General features: G+C 50.6%; 1 protein-coding gene across 2 annotated transcripts in view; it reads left to right on the top strand.

Moving 5' to 3' along the window:
- Positions 1–20,506, top strand: part of COL26A1 (collagen type XXVI alpha 1 chain) — a gene marked incomplete at both ends in the record, with an annotated part of 124,820 nt that overhangs the window by 26,683 nt on the left and 77,631 nt on the right. For both annotated transcript variants that reach the window (XM_084251648.1, XM_084251647.1), the window contains one exon: positions 8,266–8,388. In XM_084251648.1, the coding sequence (XP_084107774.1) occupies positions 8,266–8,388 (123 nt within the window). The remainder of the gene's footprint in view (positions 1–8,265; positions 8,389–20,506) is intronic.

The raw sequence follows: 20,506 nt of genomic DNA, 5'->3' as shown, positions 1-20,506 counted from the left end.
TGATTGATTGATACATACATGCATACAAGCACTGGGTACAGTCAGAAGTGCAGGAGGGTGAGAGAATTCACCAGAGCCAGAGCGGGGAGCAGAGCAGGCAGAAGGACCGAAGTACACTGCTGAGGGGAGCAGCGGGCGGCAGGAGAGGTCTGCGCGCCATGTGGGACCCTCCTCCGGTGGCCGGGGAGCAGCCCGGGATGGAACCAGTGCCACAGAAGCTGTGGGCAGCTTCGCAACCCAGCGCTAAACCGCTGCACCAACAGGGAGGCCCTCACTTGGTTGACTTTTATAAAGATTACGGGAGGGGAGGTGGCAGGGCTGCCGCGGTGCCTCAGAGCAACATCAGTGAGCAGTAGACACTGGTTACTCTTTTTTTTTTTTTAATGGATAGCAGTGAATTTTTTTTTTTTTAGATTTATTTACTTATTTATTTAAACAAGCACTGGGTACAGTCAGTAGCGCGGGAGGGTGAGAGAATTCACCAGAGCCAGAGCAGGGAGCAGAGCAGGCAGAAGGACCGAAGTACACTGCTGAGGGGAGCAGCGAGCGGCAGGAGAGGTCTGCGCGCCATGTGGGACCCTCCTCCTGGTGGCCGGGGAGCAGCCGGGAATTGAACCAGCACTGCAGAGGCTGTGGGCAGCTTCGCAACCCAGCGCTCAACCGCTGCGCCACCGGGGAGGCCCCGACACCGGTTACTCTTGCTCCTGCTTTCATTTCTGGCTTGGTAAGGGTCACTTTCCTTACTCAGCATCACCAGGAATCCCGTTTCATATGCATATTCCTGATCTCACCCCCTAGAATGCAAGTCAGTAAGTGGTTTTGAGAAAGACCACCAAAGGTCACCACTGTCCTGATCTTGGGCACATAGAAAGTTCGGGTTTCTGCAGAGGTTACTCACTGGCCAAATGCGTCATGGCCCAGGTGTGAGCACTGTTGGCCTCCGGCAGGTCCAGAGCAAATGGGTAGCATGTCATGGAGGCCAAGTCCCTGTTCTGGGAAGCGCATTCAGCTCCAGTTCTGGTGTGGGGTTCTGTGTGGCCAGAGCGTGGCCTTTCTGGTGTGTGCCGGAATGCTGACCCAAGGGGAGGCATATGGCACTGTTTTCTCACAACTTGTCGGCTCTGGCACTCTTATTAATGGGAGTTGCTATGGATCACTCTCGCTGTGCTCCAACCGCACGATGTGTTCAGCCAAATCATATACTCCCTGAGCTGCCCCCTTCTGAATAGGAAATTCAATCCGCAAGTGACTGATGTTCCACGCAGGGCTCATTCCAGGCTTCTCTCATGTGGGGGAGGCTCAGGAATTCCCTGCCATGGAAGGTGCTAGAGAACCAGTGCAGACGGGAATGAAGTGGGAGGAAGCCCAGAGGCTGCCGACAGTTGTGCTCCCCAGGGCTGTGTGGGCTTCCATCTCCCAAGGCGAGTTCATTCACACACCGCTGTTGCCCACCAAGCACGGTGCTAGACCCTGGAGGCCGTTCATCAGCCTCCCGTGTTACGGGAAGGTATAGTAGTGGCCCCAGGGCTTTCAGACTGGTAGCTTTTCCCTCTATAAGTCAGTGACCTCACATTTACTTAAATTCCTCCCGAGTATTACTTTGAAATGGACGAACAGTTCCAGTAAAAACTATTGTGAGGAAACACAGGCAGATCTATCTGCTTACCCAAACACTCCTACTGAGTTTTGTGCCCTAGAAGTTGATCAGACTTACTGTAACATACTCACGTGTCCTTATATAAATAAAACTCTGGACAGGGGTGGATGAGAGAAGTGTCAGCTTTAGAGACACACATGGTGTTGGGACAGATTGTGTGACGGCCCTTGGGCTGACCCGGTTTGGATTCTGCTTGCCCAACTGGGGCACAGATGATGGAGAAACCAGCTGAGGCAGCTGCCATGGGGCCTCAGGGTAAGTCTCCAAGGTCCTTGAGGGAGCATTGCGTATCTTCACTCTCTAACACAGAGTGGGTCTCCTGCCTCTGCTTGCATGTTTCCAGAATGTGGACCCCCCTGCATCCCCTTGGGTAGTTCACTGCACCTTGGCTTGGCTCTTGGCTCTTCCTGGCGCAGGCACCTCCTTAGCTGGCGGGGAAGCCTGTCTTCCAGCACTTTCATGTTCTGACCTAACTTTGGGTCCTCTGAGCCACTTCAGCAAGTCTCCACTGGTCCCTGCAAGTCTCTTGGGTGGAGAGCTGGACTCCAGAGCTGCCTTCTCCCGCTGCGATCCTCAGCTTATTTCTGCTCCTTGTGTTGGAAGACCCATTGCCTGACAGCCCTCACCTGCTGGAGAGGGCGGCTGTGAATTTGCAGGCCTGGGGTCTTCCCCTTCACCTGCCTTTGCCCTATCCTCTAGCAGTGGGTGCTCACTGCCTGCAGGTCAGCCTCCCCTTCTGCCCTGCCATCTGCTCAGGGGCAGCAGCCCCGCAGCCCTCTCTGGGTGTCAGTTTGTCTCCTCTGAGACCGGGTCCAACACAGATATGTTTTAGGGCTGGCTCTCGGGCCGGAGCCTATGGAAGGGAGAGGAGAGGCATGGGGGTTAGAAGTGCACGACAGCTGCCACAGACCTCCTGGCCAGCTCTGCAGCTAGTGTGGCCCTTCAGAGTTGTCCTGATTCTGGTCAGCACCGTGGGGACTCTCAACTCACACGTGGCCAGGCGCTGCATGGGACTGCTTTGGGAAGAGCCAGGCCTTGGAGGCTCTGGACAGCTGAGGCAGTACTGGGAGGGTGTAAGGTCAGGACTGACCACTGAGCAGGTTTTTCTGATCCCATGCAGACCGGTAAAGGAGGAGTTCTGGAGCCATCAGGGGTTTTGCAGGTTTTTATTGGGATTACCAGGTACATGGCAGGCAGGGGTGCTGGGGGGCCAGGAAGCTGGCAGGCCTCCCAGCCCCCAGCAGGTCTTCATTCTGGGCTCTCTGGCCTTCTCTTGACTTCTGCTCGGCTTCTTCTGCTTCTTTCTCGGCTTCTCTTTTGGCTTCTATTAGCGTCCCCGTGACGCCGCCCTTAAAAAGCACAGTCTTAGCACAGGTGTACCCACTTCAGGTGCCCGCCTTCAGGCATGCATTCAGGATCACAGGGTTCCCTCATCTATCCTGATGGGGGGAGGGCAGAAAAGCCTGATATTTTTCCTTACTCTACAGAGGGGCTGACCCGCGAGCAAAGCCTGCTGTCTTTGAGGGGGCTCTGTGCACAGCCCAATGTTCACCACAGGTTGGCCAGTGTGGAGTGGAGCAGGGGTGGCCTGTCGTTACTCTGCTGCTAAGATAGCCTGAGATTGCCTTTGCTTTTTGGAGGCCGCCCTGGACACCATTGACTCACACTGAACTTATTGTTGGCGAGAATCACTGTGCCCCATATGGGGCTCGTCCACTGGGCTTTGGGGTTGTAGTGCCGGACTCTACATTTGCCGGTCATGTTTCATCTTGTTAGATTTGGCTCCTGGCTCTGGGTGGGGGAGATCTCACTTGGATCCTCACTGTCTCCTAAGACCCAGGCCCTGGGTCTGCCAGGTCCTGGTCTTCTGCGGTTCCCTGCAGCTGCCGGCTGCCACCTCAGGGTCTGCTCAGCCCCTCCTGGTGGCCTGGCCCCAGTGGAGACTCAGGAGCTGAGAGGTGAGCTTCAAGTCACCAGCTGTGTTCCAAGTGGCTAAGGGCTGGTATTGAATCTTGGTTGCTTATAGGCTTGTTGGGTGACCTTGGACTTGCCAGGTGTAACTTCTCCCTGCACCTTGGTTTCTTTATGTATAAAAGTAGAATCATAACAGTCTTACCACCCAGGGTTGTGTGAAGATGAATGGCAGGTGATTTAAGTTACCTTAGTGGAGGGGGCAGGGAGCAACACCAGCTAGGAGCTCACTGAGTGAGCCCAGCTGTGGTCTGAACTGCCCTTAACTGTTACGGGCTCCCCCAGGAGAAGGGGCAGTCCCTCCTGCCTGTGATTTGTATGTGAGATGGCCCCCAAGGGACACAGCTGAGGGGCCTTGTGGCAAACTGCTCTGCTCTCCAGCAATCGGCTGTCCTCGCTGGCCAGGTGAGGTAGCAGGGGGTTAGGGATTAGAAGACTGAGCTCAAGACCTACACCAACCACTTACTAATTATGTGACCTTGAGTCACCTTTGGGGTCTCAGGCTCCTTTTCTGTAGAACTTCTATGTGAGATCTGTTGGGAAGATTAAGTGAGGTCACCTATGCATGTCGGTTTATTAGGGACGTCAGAGCAAAGAACCTCAGACTGGACTGCTTAAACAACACAAATGAGTGTACTCACCGTTCTGGAGCTAGAAGTCCAAGGTGTCAGCTGGTTGGTTTCTCTCTAGCCCTCTCTCCTTGACTGGCAAACAGGCACCTTCCTCCCATGTCACCGGATCTTCCTTCTGTAAATACTTGCATCCAAATGTCCTCTTTTATAAGGACACCATTCGTATAGGATTAGAATTCACCCAGTGATCTCATTTTAACTTGATTATCTCTTTAAAGACTCTAGTGCTAAATACAACCACATTTTGAGGTACTTGGGGTTAGGGTTTCAACACACGGATGTGGGGGGAATACAATTCAGTCAGGAGCAGTGTGTGAAGCTACTCTGCAAACCATAAATGGGGTCCTGGGGTGCTGGGCTGACTGTTCACAGGACAGGTCTCTGCAATCAGGAATGGGGTGCTTCAGCTGTCGTGCTGGAGTTGTTCTTTCCCCCACCACTGGTAGGGGCTGGGAGCTGCTTCTGTACCTGCACCACTCCCCTGCCCCCCACCCTGGCAGACCAAGGCCCCATGGGCTCTGCTTCACGGATGTGGCCTCACGGTCATCCTGGTTGCCCATCGGTTTGGCCGTTGCCTTTCATGTGCCAACCTCAGTTCTCACAGAGCTTCTTGAGACAGATGGCAGGCAGACCCTCCAGCTGGCCTCTCTGGGGTCAGGCAGGCTGTGGCCAGTAGTTGGAAATATGAGGGGCATGTGTGCAAGAACCTGAAGCTGGACCCCCAGCCTTGAGGTGGGTGCTGCAGTCACTGGGCAGGTGCTCCTCGGGCTCGGGCCTGGCAGACCCAGAGCCCATGGAGCAGTTTTGGGTGAATGAGTGGATATGGGCAGCAGAAGATCTTCTGGGACCACATCAGCTCATGCAAGGCAGTCTGTAGTCTTCCAGTACGATAGGGGCTAACAGAGGCATCTTGGGGCCCTGTGGAGCATGAATTGGGGATGCTTTTCTGGTCAGGGGGGTCAAGGAAGCTTCCAGCAGGATTTAGCGCTTGAGTAGTGATGGCTAAGATAAGAGGTGGCTGGACAAAAGAAGGTAGGATGGTGACTGTGGGTATTGGCTCCCTCTTAGGTCCCCATGCTCCAGGCATTATGTCTCCATCCGTCTGGTGGGTCACGTCACAGCACTACCCACCACCTCTTCTCTTTTCTCTTTTCTACTGCCAGTGTTTTCTAATTAAAAATTTTAATTAAAAAGACTTCATTTGTTTGGTGATTAATTTTTTCCTGAGGGGTGATCCTCGGGTGATCACCTGGAGGTGAATGGGGTTTTGAATTCCATCTGAAGAGGCCTGGAGCCCTCTTTCGGTGACTCTGCCTGCCTTCTTCGTTGTTTTTGGCCAGGCTTTGTTTTTGAGAAGCCATTTATAGCCCATTAAAAGATCAGATGTCTACAGATGATGAATCGAGGCGTTTGAAAATGTTTTCCAATTCACAGCTCATTTCCCTATAGAAAGCTCTGACCCAGTGTGACTTGGAGATGGCTGGGCAGTCTCTGTGTTCCAGGCCCCTGGGGCTGATCTCAGGGAGGAGCGCTGTCCTTAAACTGGACAGTGCAGGCTTCCCTCACAACCTCAAGGGAGAGCATTCCTATGAAACCTTTCCTAAGCTAACATGGTGCTAATCAAAGAAACTATTACCACTAATTTATATGAAAAATCTGCATATTCCTGGCGCCCAAAATAAACTATCAAATCACACCAAATAGCACACCAATCCTAAAATCACACAAACAAATGGTAAAAGTGGGAATGATAAGGACACAGTTTGTAGTTCCTAGGACAGGAGCGTGACAGGGCCAAGGCAAGGGCGCGCACACCTGCAGGATGGTTGCTGCCAGACCAGCTCCGGACTTTGTTTTTGACTTTGCCTTTGTCCATAAAAGTGAAAATCCTCTTCGGGCGTATTTTGATTACTGAAAACAGGTGCTAGTGTAGGTCTTTATAAAAGTGAAATGTTGTGATACAAACTTGGGAAAACTGCAGGTGAGGAACTGCAGGCCTCTACAGCTCATTTGGGGAGAATCACATTGAATGCGGGCATGGCGCTGCTGCTCCCTGGGAGAGAGGAGAGAAGGGCCCAGGCCCAGAGTCCAGCCCAGAGTCCCTGAGTAACCACAGGGGCAGGAGCCTCCTTTAGTGTGGGATTGGTGGGACTTGCTGGTCCCCTGGGCAGGAAGACTGGAATCTGTCCCCAGCCCAGTATGGAGCTTAATATCTCCGCACCTCTCTTCCAGTCTTCAAATTAGGAAGGACAATCTTAGGTTCTTACAAACATAGTGGTGTTTATTGCCAGCCGATCAATGATACCCGAGGCCACAGGGTTTGCCCATCACTAAATGGATGTGCTGATTTAAACCCCCAAATAACCTTGAGGGACAGAGCTAAATTTAACTAAGGCTGGAGAAGGGACTTCAAGTCACTCAAGTCAGAACCAGGTTTTAGAGCCTTCTAGCGCCTTCAGGGAGTGAAGGTCTACTTAGAGGCCTTTTTCATTTTCTTCTGTGGAATATTTGTTTCTCATTAAATGACATTTCATTTTGATTTGCATCTCCCTGATGACTGGTGATGTTGAACACCTTTTCATGAATCTGTGGGCCATTTGTATGTCTTGTTTGGAAAATGTTTATTCACTTCCTTTTTCCATTTTTTAAATCAAATTATTTATTTTTGCTATTGAGTTATGAGTTTCTTATTTATTTATTTGTTTGTTTGTTTGTTTGTTTATACAAGCACTGGGTACAGTCAGAAGCGTGGGAGGGTGAGAGAATTCACCAGAGCCAGAGCAGGGAACAGAACAGGCAGACCGACGAAATACACTGCTGAGGGGAGCAGCGGGCGGCAGGAGAGGTCTGCTCGCCATGTGGGACCCTCGCCCAGTGGCTGGGGATCGAACCGGCGCTGCAGAGGCTGCGGGCAGCTTCTCAACCCAGTGCTCAACTGCTGCGCCACCGGGGAGGTCCGAGTTATGAGTTTCTTGTATGTTTTGGATATTAGCCTCTTATCAGGTACATGACGGTTTGTAAAAACCCCAAAGGTCCCACAAGGGCATTTTTGCCGTGGGATGGTTGCCAAATTATTGTTCCTGAGGGGAGACATTATGAGCAGGGGGTCCTCCTCTCCACTATCTTGCTGATGTGACAGTAGGGACTTACTTTTCAGTATTAGCTTTCTAGGATCTGGGGTGGCGGAAGCTGGGAGCATGTGCTTTTCTGCCATCCCCATCCAGTTGTCATTTATTTGTGTCTGTTCCCTTGCCCTGCGCACCCCAGCCCAGGCCTCTGCATTCTTACACTCTGCAGCAGCAGACAGACATCCTAATAATCCCAATCCCTCTCAGTTCTTCCCGGCTCAGAGGTTTAGAGTCCTTCAGGGACTCCTCACTGACTTCAGGACCAGGCCCACTTCTAGCCTGGCGACAACTCGCCTCCCCTTATCTCCTGGTTCCTCCCCTCACTCCAGTCTTCTGGCCACATCTAAGTGCACACAGGTCCCTGTGCACTCCTTGGTGTACCTTGCCTCTGCTCACCCTGTGCCTGCCTCTGCTAATGATGTCCCCTCTTCTCTCCCCGACCCTCTGTCATTTGATGCTTACCTTTCAGTCCTCTTCTGGTTGGCCTTTCTTAGGACCTGGATTGGGCATCCTGTTCAGATCCCATAACTCCCTGTGCTATTCCCGTGGTTGTACCTATAACCCCATGTTCTGTGGGTTGAAATCATCTCCTCTGTCTTCCCACTAGAGTGGGGTTTCCCCTGGTGGGGGAGCAGGAGTCCCCTGATCCCAGATGGAGTTTTCGATGACTGAGATGATGCCAGGGCTTGGTGGCTAAGGAGTGTATATGTCTCCTTTCCCCTCAGACCCAGACCCAGGCTCTCCGTGGGCCCTGTACCCAAGAGAACGAGCTCCCCAGAGTTGTGCAGGGGCCCTTTCTTGGCCAGCATGGTCTTTTGACCTGCAGTTGGTGCCTCGGCAACAGAGAGGGCTGACGCAACTGTTGTTCTCTCCACAGGCATTGGTGCCATCACACGGTGACAAGGACCGTGTCCTGCCAGGTGCAGAACGGCTCGGAGACAGTGGTCCAGCGTGTGTACCAGAGCTGCCGGTGGCCGGGGCCATGTGCCAACCTCGTGAGGTAAAGGCCAGAGGGCTAGCCCGCCTGTTCTACCTTTCAGACCCTTGGAAGGGTGTAAGCCCAGCCCAGTTGCTGGGGGAGGTGGGTTGACACTCAGCAATGAGTGTGCATTTATGGAACACCTTCTGTGTACAGGGCATGGGGCATGAAAGGGACACGCTCCCCACCATGACAGAACCTCACAGTTCGATGGGTGTTTGATGGGCAGAAGCCCATGTTGGGCAGTGTGTGTGTTCAGTGGATGGAGTGCTGGGAAGAGCCAGGTGAAGCTGAAAAAATAACTGGTCAGTCTCGGGTCTCCAGAGCAGAATATGGGTCTATGATGAACTTGAAAACCCAACTTGCCCGCAACCCTGCCTGCAACCTGCCCCGACCCTCATACAGCCCCATCCCCTAATAGCCCCGTCCTCTAATAGCCCTGCCCTCTAATAGCCCCACCCTCTAATAGCCCCACCCTCTAATAGCCCTGCCCTCTAATAGCCTCGCCCCTCTCCCCCATTCAGCCCCTCTCATCAGCTTTCCCCCCTCGCAGCCCTGACCCTCTCGTGTACTCACCCTCACAGACTCATCCCTCTCACCTGCCTCACCATTCTCACAAACGTCTTTCCTCTCTCCTTACCCGACCTGGCAGCAGCCCTGGGCATTCACAGGAAGCCTCTCAAATAGTGGCTCCACATTGAGGGCTTCCCAGAGACCCCTCCCCCACCTCTCCTGTCTCCCTGTTCTCTTCCCTTCCAAGCCCTGTTCCAGCTCTAGGGACTAACTTCTTTTCCTTCTCCTCCACACCTGACTAGCCCTGGGTTTCTGCTTCAAGGACCCTTCCCCGTCTTGTACTGGGGCCATCCTCCTCCAACTCTGGATCTTTCTCTGTGCTAAGAGCGCACGGTGCCCTCTGCAGGGCGTCTGTGCATATGGTGTGTTTGGGGGAGTTAGGACTCTCCTAAGAAATAGAATCAGTAGAATGTGTGTGTTTGTGTGTGCAAACTGATAGACTTTTAGGAATTGGATTGTGTGATTGTGAATGTTGGGGGGTGGGGGAAATGAGGGGAGCAGGAAGGCTCTGGCAAATCCAAAGCCTGCAGGGTAGGCTGATGTTACAGTTTGAGCCAGAGGGCAGTCAGCTGGTAGAAATCTCTCTTTCTCAGGGAACTCAGGTTTTTTTCTTGAGACCTTCAGCTGATTGTATGTGGCCCATCCACATTTTGTAAGATAATCTATTTTACTCAAAGTCTACTGGTTTATTTATTTATTTTTTAAGATTTATTTATTTATGCATACAAGAGCTGGGGTACAGGTCAGAGATGTGGGGGGTGAGAGGATGCACAGAGACAGAGTGGGGCAGACTGCACAGGCAGACTGACTGAAATACACTGCTGAGGGGAGCAGCGGGCGAAACAAGAGAGGTCTGCTACGCCATGTGGGTTGCTCCCTGGCCAGCCGGGGATTGAACTTGTGCTGCAGAGGCTTTGGATTGCTTCATAGTGCGGTGCTTAACCCCTTGCGCCTCGGGAGGCCCAAAAGTCTGCTAGTTTAAATGTTAATCTCATCTAAAAAAATACCTTTACAGCAACATCCATTCTTGTTTGACCGAATAGCTGGCTACCGTGTCCTAGCTAAATGGACAGATATAAGGGACTGCCATGGGGCATCAAAAGTTGGGTATGTCTCCATCCCCAAAGATGGAGAGTGAGCCCAAGCATCAGGACCTGTGCCCACACAGTGCTGGTGCTGCCCCCCTGCAGGCCTCAGTGTGAGCCCACAGTCAGCCTGCAGCGAAACTGGCTCCTGGGAGGAGTCACGGCCTGTGCTGTGGTGTGTGGGGCCAGCATCCGCTAGTGACAGGTTAGCTGTGTCTCTCTGAGAAGAGATATAACGATCAAGTGCTGGGGCATCAGCATCCTCCTGTCACCACCCCCACACAGTGCAAAGCCTGGATTAGGGTCATGGCAGGGAAAAGGGTTCTGCACTTTTGGGTAGTTAGATTTAGAGGTCAGTGTGATCATAATCCCAGGTGGGGCTTCTCTTTGCAGATCTCATTACATCCTGATGACATTTTTGTGACAAAAGTGTGCAGGTGGAGAAAGGGGGTGTGGATGTGGAAATGTGAGCATAGCTGAATGTGGGCACATTAAAGCCTGTCTAGAACCCCTTAGGGGACTGGCATTGAGTCTCCAATCCCCCTCACCCCTCAGGGGCTCTACCTGGGGGAATGAATTCATTCACTCGACCTTTTCAACAAATTTTTTGAAGGTCTATACCATGTATTGGAGAAAGACGAAGGCCAAATTCTCTCTCTAATGGAGTGTATGTGCACCTAAATATGAAGCCAGATGCCCAGGACTGCAGTCGGATCATATGGTAGTTGCATGTCTGTTTTTTTAAGAATCTGCGGAACTCTTTCCAGAGTGGCTGTACCATTTTACACTCCCCCCCAGCCATGTCTGAGTGATCCATTCCTTTGCATCCTTGCCAGCATTTGGTGTTGTCACTATTTTTTATTTTAACCATTCATTGTGGTTTTCATTTGCATTCCCCTAATGGCTAATAATGTTGAACATCTTTTCATGTGCCTTGCCAGCTGTAGATCTCCTTTGTTGAAATGTCTCTTTTTGTCTTTTGCCCATTTTCTAATTGGCTTATTTGTTTTTTGTACTGTTGAGTCTAGAGATTTTTTATGTTCTAGATACAGTCCATTGTAGTTTGCAAATATTTTCTCTCATTCTATGGTTTCTCTTTTCATCCTTTCAGTCTTTTGCAGAGCAAATTTTAAAATTTTGGTAAAGTTCAATTGATCAGTGTTTCTTTTTATGGATTGTGCTTTTGGTGTCAAGTCTAAGAAATCTTTGCCTAAGATCCTCAAAGTTTTCTCCTGTGATTTTTTCTTAAACAGTTTATGCTTGATGTTTAAGCCAAGCATAACCCATTTTGAGTTCATTTTTGTACAAGATCTGAGGCTTAAGGAAAAGATATTTTTGTTGCTGGTTTTTTTTTTTTTATGGATGTCTAGTTGCTCCAGTATAATTTGTTGAAAGAGGGAAGAATTATTCTAGTATAGTTCCTTAGTCTTTTCATATAACCTTAGAATAACTTTGTCTATAGCCACCCAAAATCTTGATGAGCTTTTTATAGGAACTGCATTTAACCTGTCTACCTCCTCGGGGAGAATCAGTGTCTTTACTACACTGAGTCTTCCTGGTTAGGAACCTGATGTGTCTCGCCTTTCAATTAGATTTTTAAAAAAAAAATCTTTCCTTTTTCTTCATCAATTCCTTTGATTCTTTGTTGTTTTCTTTTTTTTTTTTTAATAGAGGCACATATTTTATTTATTTATTTGTTTGTTTGTTTATACAAGCACTGGGTACAGTCAGAAGCGCGGGAGGGTGAGAGAATTCACCAGAGCCAGAGCGGGGAGCAGAGCAGGCAGAAGGACCGAAGTACACTGCTGAGGGGAGCAGCGGGCGGCAGGAGAGGTCTGCGCGCCATGTGGGACCCTCCTCCGGTGGCCGGGAAGCAGCCGGGGATTGAACCGGCACCGCAGAGACCGTAGGGAGCTTCGCAACCCAGCGCTCAACCGTTGCGCCACCGGGGAGGCCCTGATTCTTTGTTGTTTTCAGCTGTTCATAAGACCTGTTCATTTTTTTTTGAGTGACTGTCAATAGTATTTTTTTGTAAAATTATATTTTTAATTTTGATGTTCACATGTTCATTGTGAATCTGGAGAAATACAATAGTTTTGCATGTTTGCCTTCTGTGCTTGCTATAAACTTGCTGGACTCATTAGTTCTGGGAGTTTTTCTGTGGATTACTTGAGATTGTCTAGGAGGGCTGACACATAGCCCTAAATAGAGACAGTCTAGTTTCTTCCTTTTGATTTGAATGCCTGTTATTCCTGTTCTTGCCATTCTCTGGCTACAACTTCCAGCCCCAGTGGACACCAGTGGAGAGACTGCAGAGGATGCTTTATTCCAGGTTGTAGGGGAAAACACTTCACCATTGAGTGTAATGTTAATTACAAAAGTTTGTGGCTTTTTAAAAATCCAGTTGAGGAAGTTCCCTCTGCTACTGTTTTTCTGAGGTTTTTTTTTTTTTAATCTTGGGTGCTGGATTTTGTCAAAATTTTTTTTTGCATTAATTGACAGGGTCATGTGCTTTCTCTTCTTTAGCCTATTAATGTGGTGATTACATGGACGAGTTTGGGAATATTGAACCAGCCTTGTATCCCTGAAATAAACTTCTCCTGCTTATGACATGTAGTTTTTTATATATTACTGAATTCTATTTGCTGGTATTTTGTTAAGGATTTTTTGTGTCTGTGTTCATAATGGATATTGGTCCAGGTAGTTTTCTTGTTTTGTACTCTCTTTGGCTAACTTTGGTATTGAGATCTCATTGAAAGAATTAGATGTGCTTCTCCTCCCCTTTATTTTCTCGAAGAGACTGTGTAGAATTAATATTAATTCTTCTGAAATTTCAGGTGGAATTTCTTTTGGGGGAGTTTTTAAACTACAAATTCAATTTCTTTAGCAGTTATAGGCCTTATGAAATGATGAATTTCCTATTGAGTTGTAATTTGTGTTTTTCAATGAATTGGTCCATTTTCTCTAAGCTGTTCAATGTAGGTATGTAACAATCTTCATTTCTTTCCCGATATTGGTATCTTGTGTCTTCTCTCCTTCTTTCTTTGTCATCTTGCTGGAGGTTTTGCATTTCATTGCTCTTTTCAGAATACCAGCTTGTAGGGTAAGGTAAAAAATCAGGCTTTTCAGCCCTCCCGCCATCAGTATAGATGATGGATCCTTGCGGTCCTGAACGCATGCCTGATGGCGGGCACCTGGAGTAGGGTGTGGGCGTATGTAGATGGGATTCACCTGGGCTAAGACTGGGCTTTTAAGAGCGGCGTCACGGGGACGCCAGGTAGAAGCAGAAGCTGAGAGAGAAGCAGAGAACACTGGAGAGCCCAGATAGAGTGCAGACTTGCTGGGGGCTGGGAGGACTGCCAGCCTCCCGGCCCCCCAGCATCCCTGCCTGCTGTGTACCGGGTAAATCCCAATAAAAGCCTGCAAAAGCCACTGAGGACTCTGACTCCTCCTTTACCTGGTCTGCTGGATCAGAAAACCTGCTCAGTGGTCTTCCTGACCCTACACAGCTCCTGGTTTCATTGATTTTTCTCTATTGTTTTTCTGTTTATAATTTTATTGACTTCAACTACTGTCCTGTGTCCCTCCTTCTGCTTGCTCGGATGTATTTCTCATTTTTAGGGATTCCTGAGATAAGCTGATTTAGGTTTTGAAAGGGTCACTGGATGCCTTGGGGAGAACAGACACAGGTATAAAAAGACGCCTGCATACAAGGATGATGCTGGGAAAGCAGAGAGCAGCGGACAAGTTCAGGAGGTGTTCTAGAAACTGAGGTAACAGGAGTGTCTGACCACTTAAGGGCAGGGAGTAATTTGGGGTCGGAGAAGCTGACTGAGTGTGCCATTCATTGGATTCGGGACACTGGTAGGAGGTCAGCCTTAGAAGGCGGAAGCCCCCAGCTCTGGTTACCCCAAGTGAAGCTGAGATATCTCTGGGGCATCCAAGGGGTAAGGAGCGTCAAGTAGGAGGTTGAGTAAAAAAGTCCGTAGTCTGGGCAAGACACCTGGGACTTGAAAGCTGGGGGGTAGCAGGAGGTCAAGGGAGGTGTTGGTTTGTTTGATGATAGCAGATGGGGTGCAGGTTTGTGACCTGTTTATAAATTGCAGCTGTGATGGGGGAGAGGGAAGAGGCTTGCAGCGCGGGTAGGAGCGAAGGCTGAGAAGCCAGGATGGTGGGCTGGGAGCAGGAGATGAGAGGGAGCCTTGTCAGAGCAGCAATAGGGGGCTGACACAGACAGTTTGATTTTGGGATGACCCCACCAACCCACAAGCACCTGGAAGGCAAGACCACAATTTCTCATCTTTCCTAGGCCTCACTGCAGGGCACGCTAGGGAACTCAACAAGTTTCTTTAAGTGAATACATTCATCTTGTTAAATGGGTACAAATTGTAATACAAGTGTGTCCCGTGTGGATTTTCCTGATTTTTTAATATGGAATTTTAAGGTGTGTGTGTGTATAGGAGGTGAGGGGAGAGTAGCACCCAAAACCAACGTTCCACAGACCACCCTGAGCCTGGAGACCTTGCTAGGCTTCTAGTCAAGCTATTCTTGGTATGGACAGTGTGAGGGAGGGTTCTGCTAGGCCTGGTCTATACCTGGGGACCGAGGCTTTGCCTCCCAGTTGCGTGTTTGGTCTGTTTAGGTGCCCTGACCGAGCTCCTAAGTGCCTGGCACTAGTGTGTATAAAGAACAGGCCCCTCCCTCACAGGCGTGAGGCCATGTCAATCAAAGCTCACAGCAGCCCTGTCCCTGCTAGGAGGCCTGGTCCTGGGTTTCCTTGGGGGAGCAATATTTGAGCAGAGATCTGGGGGGTGAGGGGATGGCGAGTGGGGGAGAGGGCAGAGGGGTTGAGGGCCGGGCAGGCATCCTGGAACAGTCCCTTCCTTTGGCTTCTTACGAGGGGTGTGGACCTGAAGACTTCCCTGGGAGGACCCAGAGAGGACAAACCCACTTCTCTCTGTGCCTTCATTCCCTTTTTTGGAAAATAGGGGATAAAGCTCTGTCTTGCTCTGGGGTGGAAATAACACACCTGGCAGTGCCTCTTAGCTGAGGCTGGGTATCTTGTTGATGCTGCCCTCCTACCCTCCCAGCCCTTTGGGCAGCTGCTGGAGCGGTGGGCAGGCCGCAGGCCCAAAATATTTGAAGGACAAACCCCAGGGACTGGGGGGTTAAGTTTTTCCCCCCAGCCTGGCTTCCCTGCCCTGGGCTGTCTCCCTGGCCCCACAGAGCTCTTTGATGGCATTAGAGCCAACCTTTTCCAGATGTGCTGAGGGAGGGGCTTGCCGGAACTCTCTGGGGCTTCATCTGCCTCCTTCTTTCCCCTCCTCCAGACGGCCCCCTGCCAGCTGGCTTCCCCCTTCTGGTCGGGTTGCTGCAGCCCACAAGGCCACATGAAGTCCTGGACTTAAGGACTTTCTTAAACGTGGTCTTTCCTTCCTGCCCCTCCTTCTCAGCTAGCCTGTGGGGATCGAGAAGCCACAAGGTTGCCCCCCCCCCCCCAACAGTGGGAACTTGCCTGGGCTGCATCCACTCCCCGCCCCCCCCCCCACAGCCCCCAAGTGCACGTGGTGCTGGGCTGGAGCAGGAAGGTAGGCTGGGGCTGAAGACACTGCTGCGGGGCCTGCTGACCCTTCCTCCAGCACTTAGGACTGATGAGACCAGAGCCCGGAGACCCCCGCCTCCTGTGTCAGAACCACGGTGGGACAGCTCTGCCCCCCCTGCTAGCCCACTGCTATTAATCAAGAGATTAATAATCTACTGCCTCCCTCTCAGAAAGCCCCACTCCTGTTTCCTGTTGAGTCTCCAGGCTGTCTCGGTACCTCCCAGTCTGGTCCTCCTCCTGGTGGCCCCTCGTGAGGAAGTGGGGCCAGGGCAGACCAGAGGCCTTCAAACTGCATGCCCAGCGAGGGGTGGCCCACTCCCCCAGGTGAGGTCTCTGGGATGGCAGAGTCCCTGTCCTCGTACCCACAAGGGACCTCTTTGGGGATGTCACCTTTGGAGGCCAGAGAACTGTGGTCTCTGCTTACACACCTCTGGGGATGGGCCTCTCACCCTCCTGGGAGCCCTCTCTTCAAATGCTCCCTCTGCAGCCTTGTGAGTCCAGGGCAACCTTTGGGAACACACAGGACACATCTGCACCCTTTCCGGGTGACCTTAGTCCATTGTTCTTGAGGGAGCCTGTGGTCAGCCCTCTGGCCACAGTGTTTGGAGCAGCTTCTGTGTGTTGTTGAGCAGAAGAGATCATGTGGTCCCACCAGAGGCCTGGTTCAGACAGACTCTGCCATTTTATAGCCTAGAGTCTGACCCCAGGCTTCTTCTTGGCCTCAGTTTTTCCTTGTGTAAAATGAGACCATTTGTCCTTGCCCTGCCCTGCCCTCCTTCCTCAGTCATCAGCCTCCTGACTGACATCCTCACCTCCCTTCCTCTCCCCTCCCATCTGGCCACCCCGCCACCACAGGGCCGCAGGTGGGGTCTTTCTGGAAAGCAGATCTGATCAGGATGCTCCTTCGGGCCACAGTTCCTGGGTGGCCTGGTCACGGCCAGAAAGGGTGGTCTCCAGCCACAAGGCCGTCTGTTAGGGAACAGAAAAACCACATCAAGTCTCCTGTTTATTTTTTAATCCATGAAATAAGAGCAAAATTAAGCTCTACTGATTTTTAATATATGCAAGTAAATAAGACATGGATATTGTCATGGATAAATTCATAGGCATAGATTTCAGGCTTAGACTATTTCACTGATCAGAGGTGTGCTCTGGAGAGCTGGGAGAGTACTGGTCAGTGTGTCCTCACGGCTCAGGCCACGCTCCTTGCCTGCATGTGAAGCTTTCACAGTTGTGGTGTCAGTGCCCTGGTTGCCTGTCAAAGCACTCTGCCTTCTAAATACACCAAATTTCACCCCAAAATGACCTCCCCTCTCTCACGGCACTGGCTGCGTCTTTGCCTTCTCGGCTCAGCAGACCTCCCTCAAGTGTGCGCCCCCGTGGGAAGCTGCTCTGGCCTCCTCTGCTGGAAGCGGTCATGCCTTGCTCCCCCATCCCTGCGGCTGTTAGTTTCCACGGCTGTCCCCCAACCCACACACCGAGCTCCTCCGGGGAACTTCCGTGTCCTGGTTAGCATTGCCGCTCCCAGCATGCACTCCTTCACACACAATTCACTGATTGTTTCATTCATTCCTCCAATGTTTATAGAGCGTGTGTGGTGTGCCCTTCCCTGAGCTGGGTGCAGGGTGCACTGGTGGCTTGATTGAGAAGACAGGCATCAGACAAATGGTTGTATGGTTGGGTACGTAATAAAGGTACTTAGTGTTTAGAAAAGTCAGCGTCCCATGACTGTAAATTGAAGGGACCCAACCTGCTGTAGGCTGGTGGGACTGATAATCAGCTGGTCAAGGAAGGCCTCCCAGAGGAGGTGGCACTTTTGCCCGGCCCTGGGAGCTGCATCTTGGAGTTGGTCAGTGTCTCTAGCAGATGACAAGGGGCTCTGCAGGTACTGAAGAAGCTGATGCTCACAGATGGGCAGAGATGTGTTGGAATCAGCTAGAACCTGTGAAAACTATGGTCTGAAGGCAGGTCTGCTCCCCTGTCATTGGCCTGAGCCTTGCCCTCACTTCCCATGGTCTTGCTGTCTGTGTCTGGCCCTCAGCTGGGCCAATGGGACAGAGAACGGTGGCAGTGCTAGAAAGGCAGGGCCTGAGAGATGTACAGGCAAAGGGCAGGAGGGGTTCACGAACGGGATCCTCTACTGCCGATGGTGTGGGTTGAGTCCAGACACCACTGCCTACCAGCCCCCCAGCTCAGTGTCCTCACCTGTGAAATGGGTCAGTTACACTTACAGGTGCAAGTGGACTGAGCGCCCAGGTGTTGAACAGATACAACTCCCTTACAAGCCCCTTTCTTTTCTAAGCTGACTTGCCCATCTGTAAAACAGGCATATATTAGCACTTTCCCTCGACCTTCAACCCATTTCCACAGTCGTTTGGCCTTGGCTGTCTGTTGCCAGCAGGCCCCAGGAGAACTGCCACATCATGGGAGCCAGCATCCTATCAGTTAGTGGGTCCCTGCCCTCCTGGAGCTCACAATGGGGTGGAGGCATCAATTACCTGCCAAACATGGTATTACAATTTTCAAACTAGGGTAAGTGCTGTGAAGGCAGGACATAGAGAGCCAATTGGGAACAGTGACCTGGTGGAAGGTCTCAGGGGGCTTTCTGGAGGAGATGGTCTTTAAGGTAAGTTAGGACGTGACTGGGCTTTAACTGAATGAGAGAAGAGGGAGACCCTTCAGGGGTCAGGAATGTGACACACCAGAAAAGTGGGAGAAGGCCTGTGAAGCTGGAAAATGGGGGTGAGGAGCACAGGGGGGACATCGGGGAGACCTGGTGAATGCTGGGCCAGCGCAAGCAGGGCTTGCATCTTGGTGTGGCTCTTCCTCTCCATCCTCCATGCACACTGCAGCATCACAGAATCAGAATCTACCTTGGGGAGAATTCAGGCCTCAGAGTGTCTCTCACGTCAATACCCAAGACCTGGGCAGGCTCCCAGGTCTGTGTGGCCCTTGTCCAAGACCTTGGTGTTGCTGCCAAGGAGTGAGGCTGACAGCAGTGTGCAGACCATGGGGTGAGGCATTGGGCAAACCGGGTTCTTGCCCAGGAAGCAGTGTCCTCAGCTGAGACCTGCCTTGGGCTATCCAAGGTGAGAGGAAATCTGTAGACCCTGGGATTATTACTGCTATGGTGTTGTAAGGGGTGTGGGCGTATCTGGGTGGCTGTTCTGATTTGAAAGGAATTGGTCCCTTGCGTGAAGGGTGAGGGTGGGTTGGGAAGGCTCCTGTCCTTGGGAACATCTTGAAGCAGCAACAGATGGTGATCAGTTCCTTATCTCACCTGGTGCCTTCAGACTGTGTATGTGTGTGTGCATGTGTGTTTGTTGGCATCTGTTCATTTGTTGATTGATTCACTTATTAATTATTACATGTAAGATTTATATATTTGTATATATTTAAGATGTTTTGATATATGTACATTGTGAAATGATTACCACAATCAAACTAATAAACATGCCTCACCTCCCAACATTACCTATTATTTGTGGTGAGAACACTGGGGATCTACTCTCTTAGCAAATTTCAAGTATTAGTACATTACTACCTATAGTCACCACACTATATGTTGGGTTTCCAGAACTAATTTGTGTTTGAACTGAGTGGATGTAACCCTGTGATCAGTATCTCTCCTTTTATCTCTATCCCCTTAGCCTCTGGGGTAACCTTTAAATTCAATTTCCTTTTTGGTTCCATATGGAAGTAAGATCACATGATATTTGTCTTTCTTTGACGTATTTCACTTAACATAAAGCCTTCCCGATTCATCCCTATTGTCACAAATGGCAGGACTTCCTTCTTTTTGAAGGTTGAATAATATTCTGGGCTCTGTGTGTGTGTGTGTGTAGAACACATTTCTTTCTTTTTTTTTAAAGAGTGGAAATTTATTTTTTTTAAAGATTTATTTATTTATATAAGAACTGGGATACAGTCAGAGGCGCGGGAAGGTGAGAAAATTTACCAGAGACAGAGCAGGGAGCAGAACAGGCAGACTGACTGAAATGCACTGCTGAGGGGAGCAGCGGGAGAGACAGGAGAGGTCTGCCGCACCATGTGAGTTTCTCCCTGGTGGGCTGGGAATCAAACCCGCGCTGCAGAGGCTGCGGACAGTCCCACAGAGCGGCGCTCAATGCCGCCACGCCACCGGGGAGGCCCAGACCACATTTCTTTGACCTCTCCTGTGCTGCTGGGCACATTGCTAGCTTCCACGTCGTGACTCTTGTCAATAATGCTGTAGATAGCTTCAACAGACTGATTTGGTTTCCTTTGGCAGTATACCCAGAAGTGGGGTTACTGGATCGTATGATATTTCTATTTTTAATTTTTGGAGAAATTGCCATAGGTTTTCCCAAAGTGGCTGCAGAACTTCCATGCCCACCAGTCGTGTGCCAGCTTTTCCTTTTCTTTCCATCCTCACCAGCACTCGTTATCTTTTGTCTTCTTGGTAGTGATCACTTTAGGTGTGAGGGGAATCTGTCATTGTGGTTTAACTTGTGTTTCCCTCAGAAATCAGAGTTGTTCTCTGATGTGACTACACTGTGCTCAGCAGATGAGGACGAGGAGGTCGTGCCTGTGGGGACTTCATTGTCTGCAAGAGCTGATTACTAAATAAAGAATAATGGCATCATCATTATTATAATTGAAAACAAAGGTTGTATTAGTCAGGGCTCGCCAAAGAAACAGAGCTAATTGGGTATATATAGATATGTAGAGAGAGATTTATGATAGGAGTTGGCTCACAGGACTCCCGGGGCGGAGAAGCCCCACAGTCTGCCACCTGCAAGCCAGAGGCCCAGAGAAGCGTGTGGTGTAGTTCTAGTCCAAACCCGAAGGCCCTGAGAGCCAGGGGAGCCCACGGGGGAAGGCCCAGTCGAAGCCCAAA

Source organism: Talpa europaea, assembly GCF_964194135.1.
Source record: "Talpa europaea genome assembly, chromosome: 12".
NCBI classification, from domain to species: domain Eukaryota; kingdom Metazoa; phylum Chordata; class Mammalia; order Eulipotyphla; family Talpidae; genus Talpa; species Talpa europaea.
This window is presented reverse-complemented; position numbering and strand designations above follow the sequence as displayed.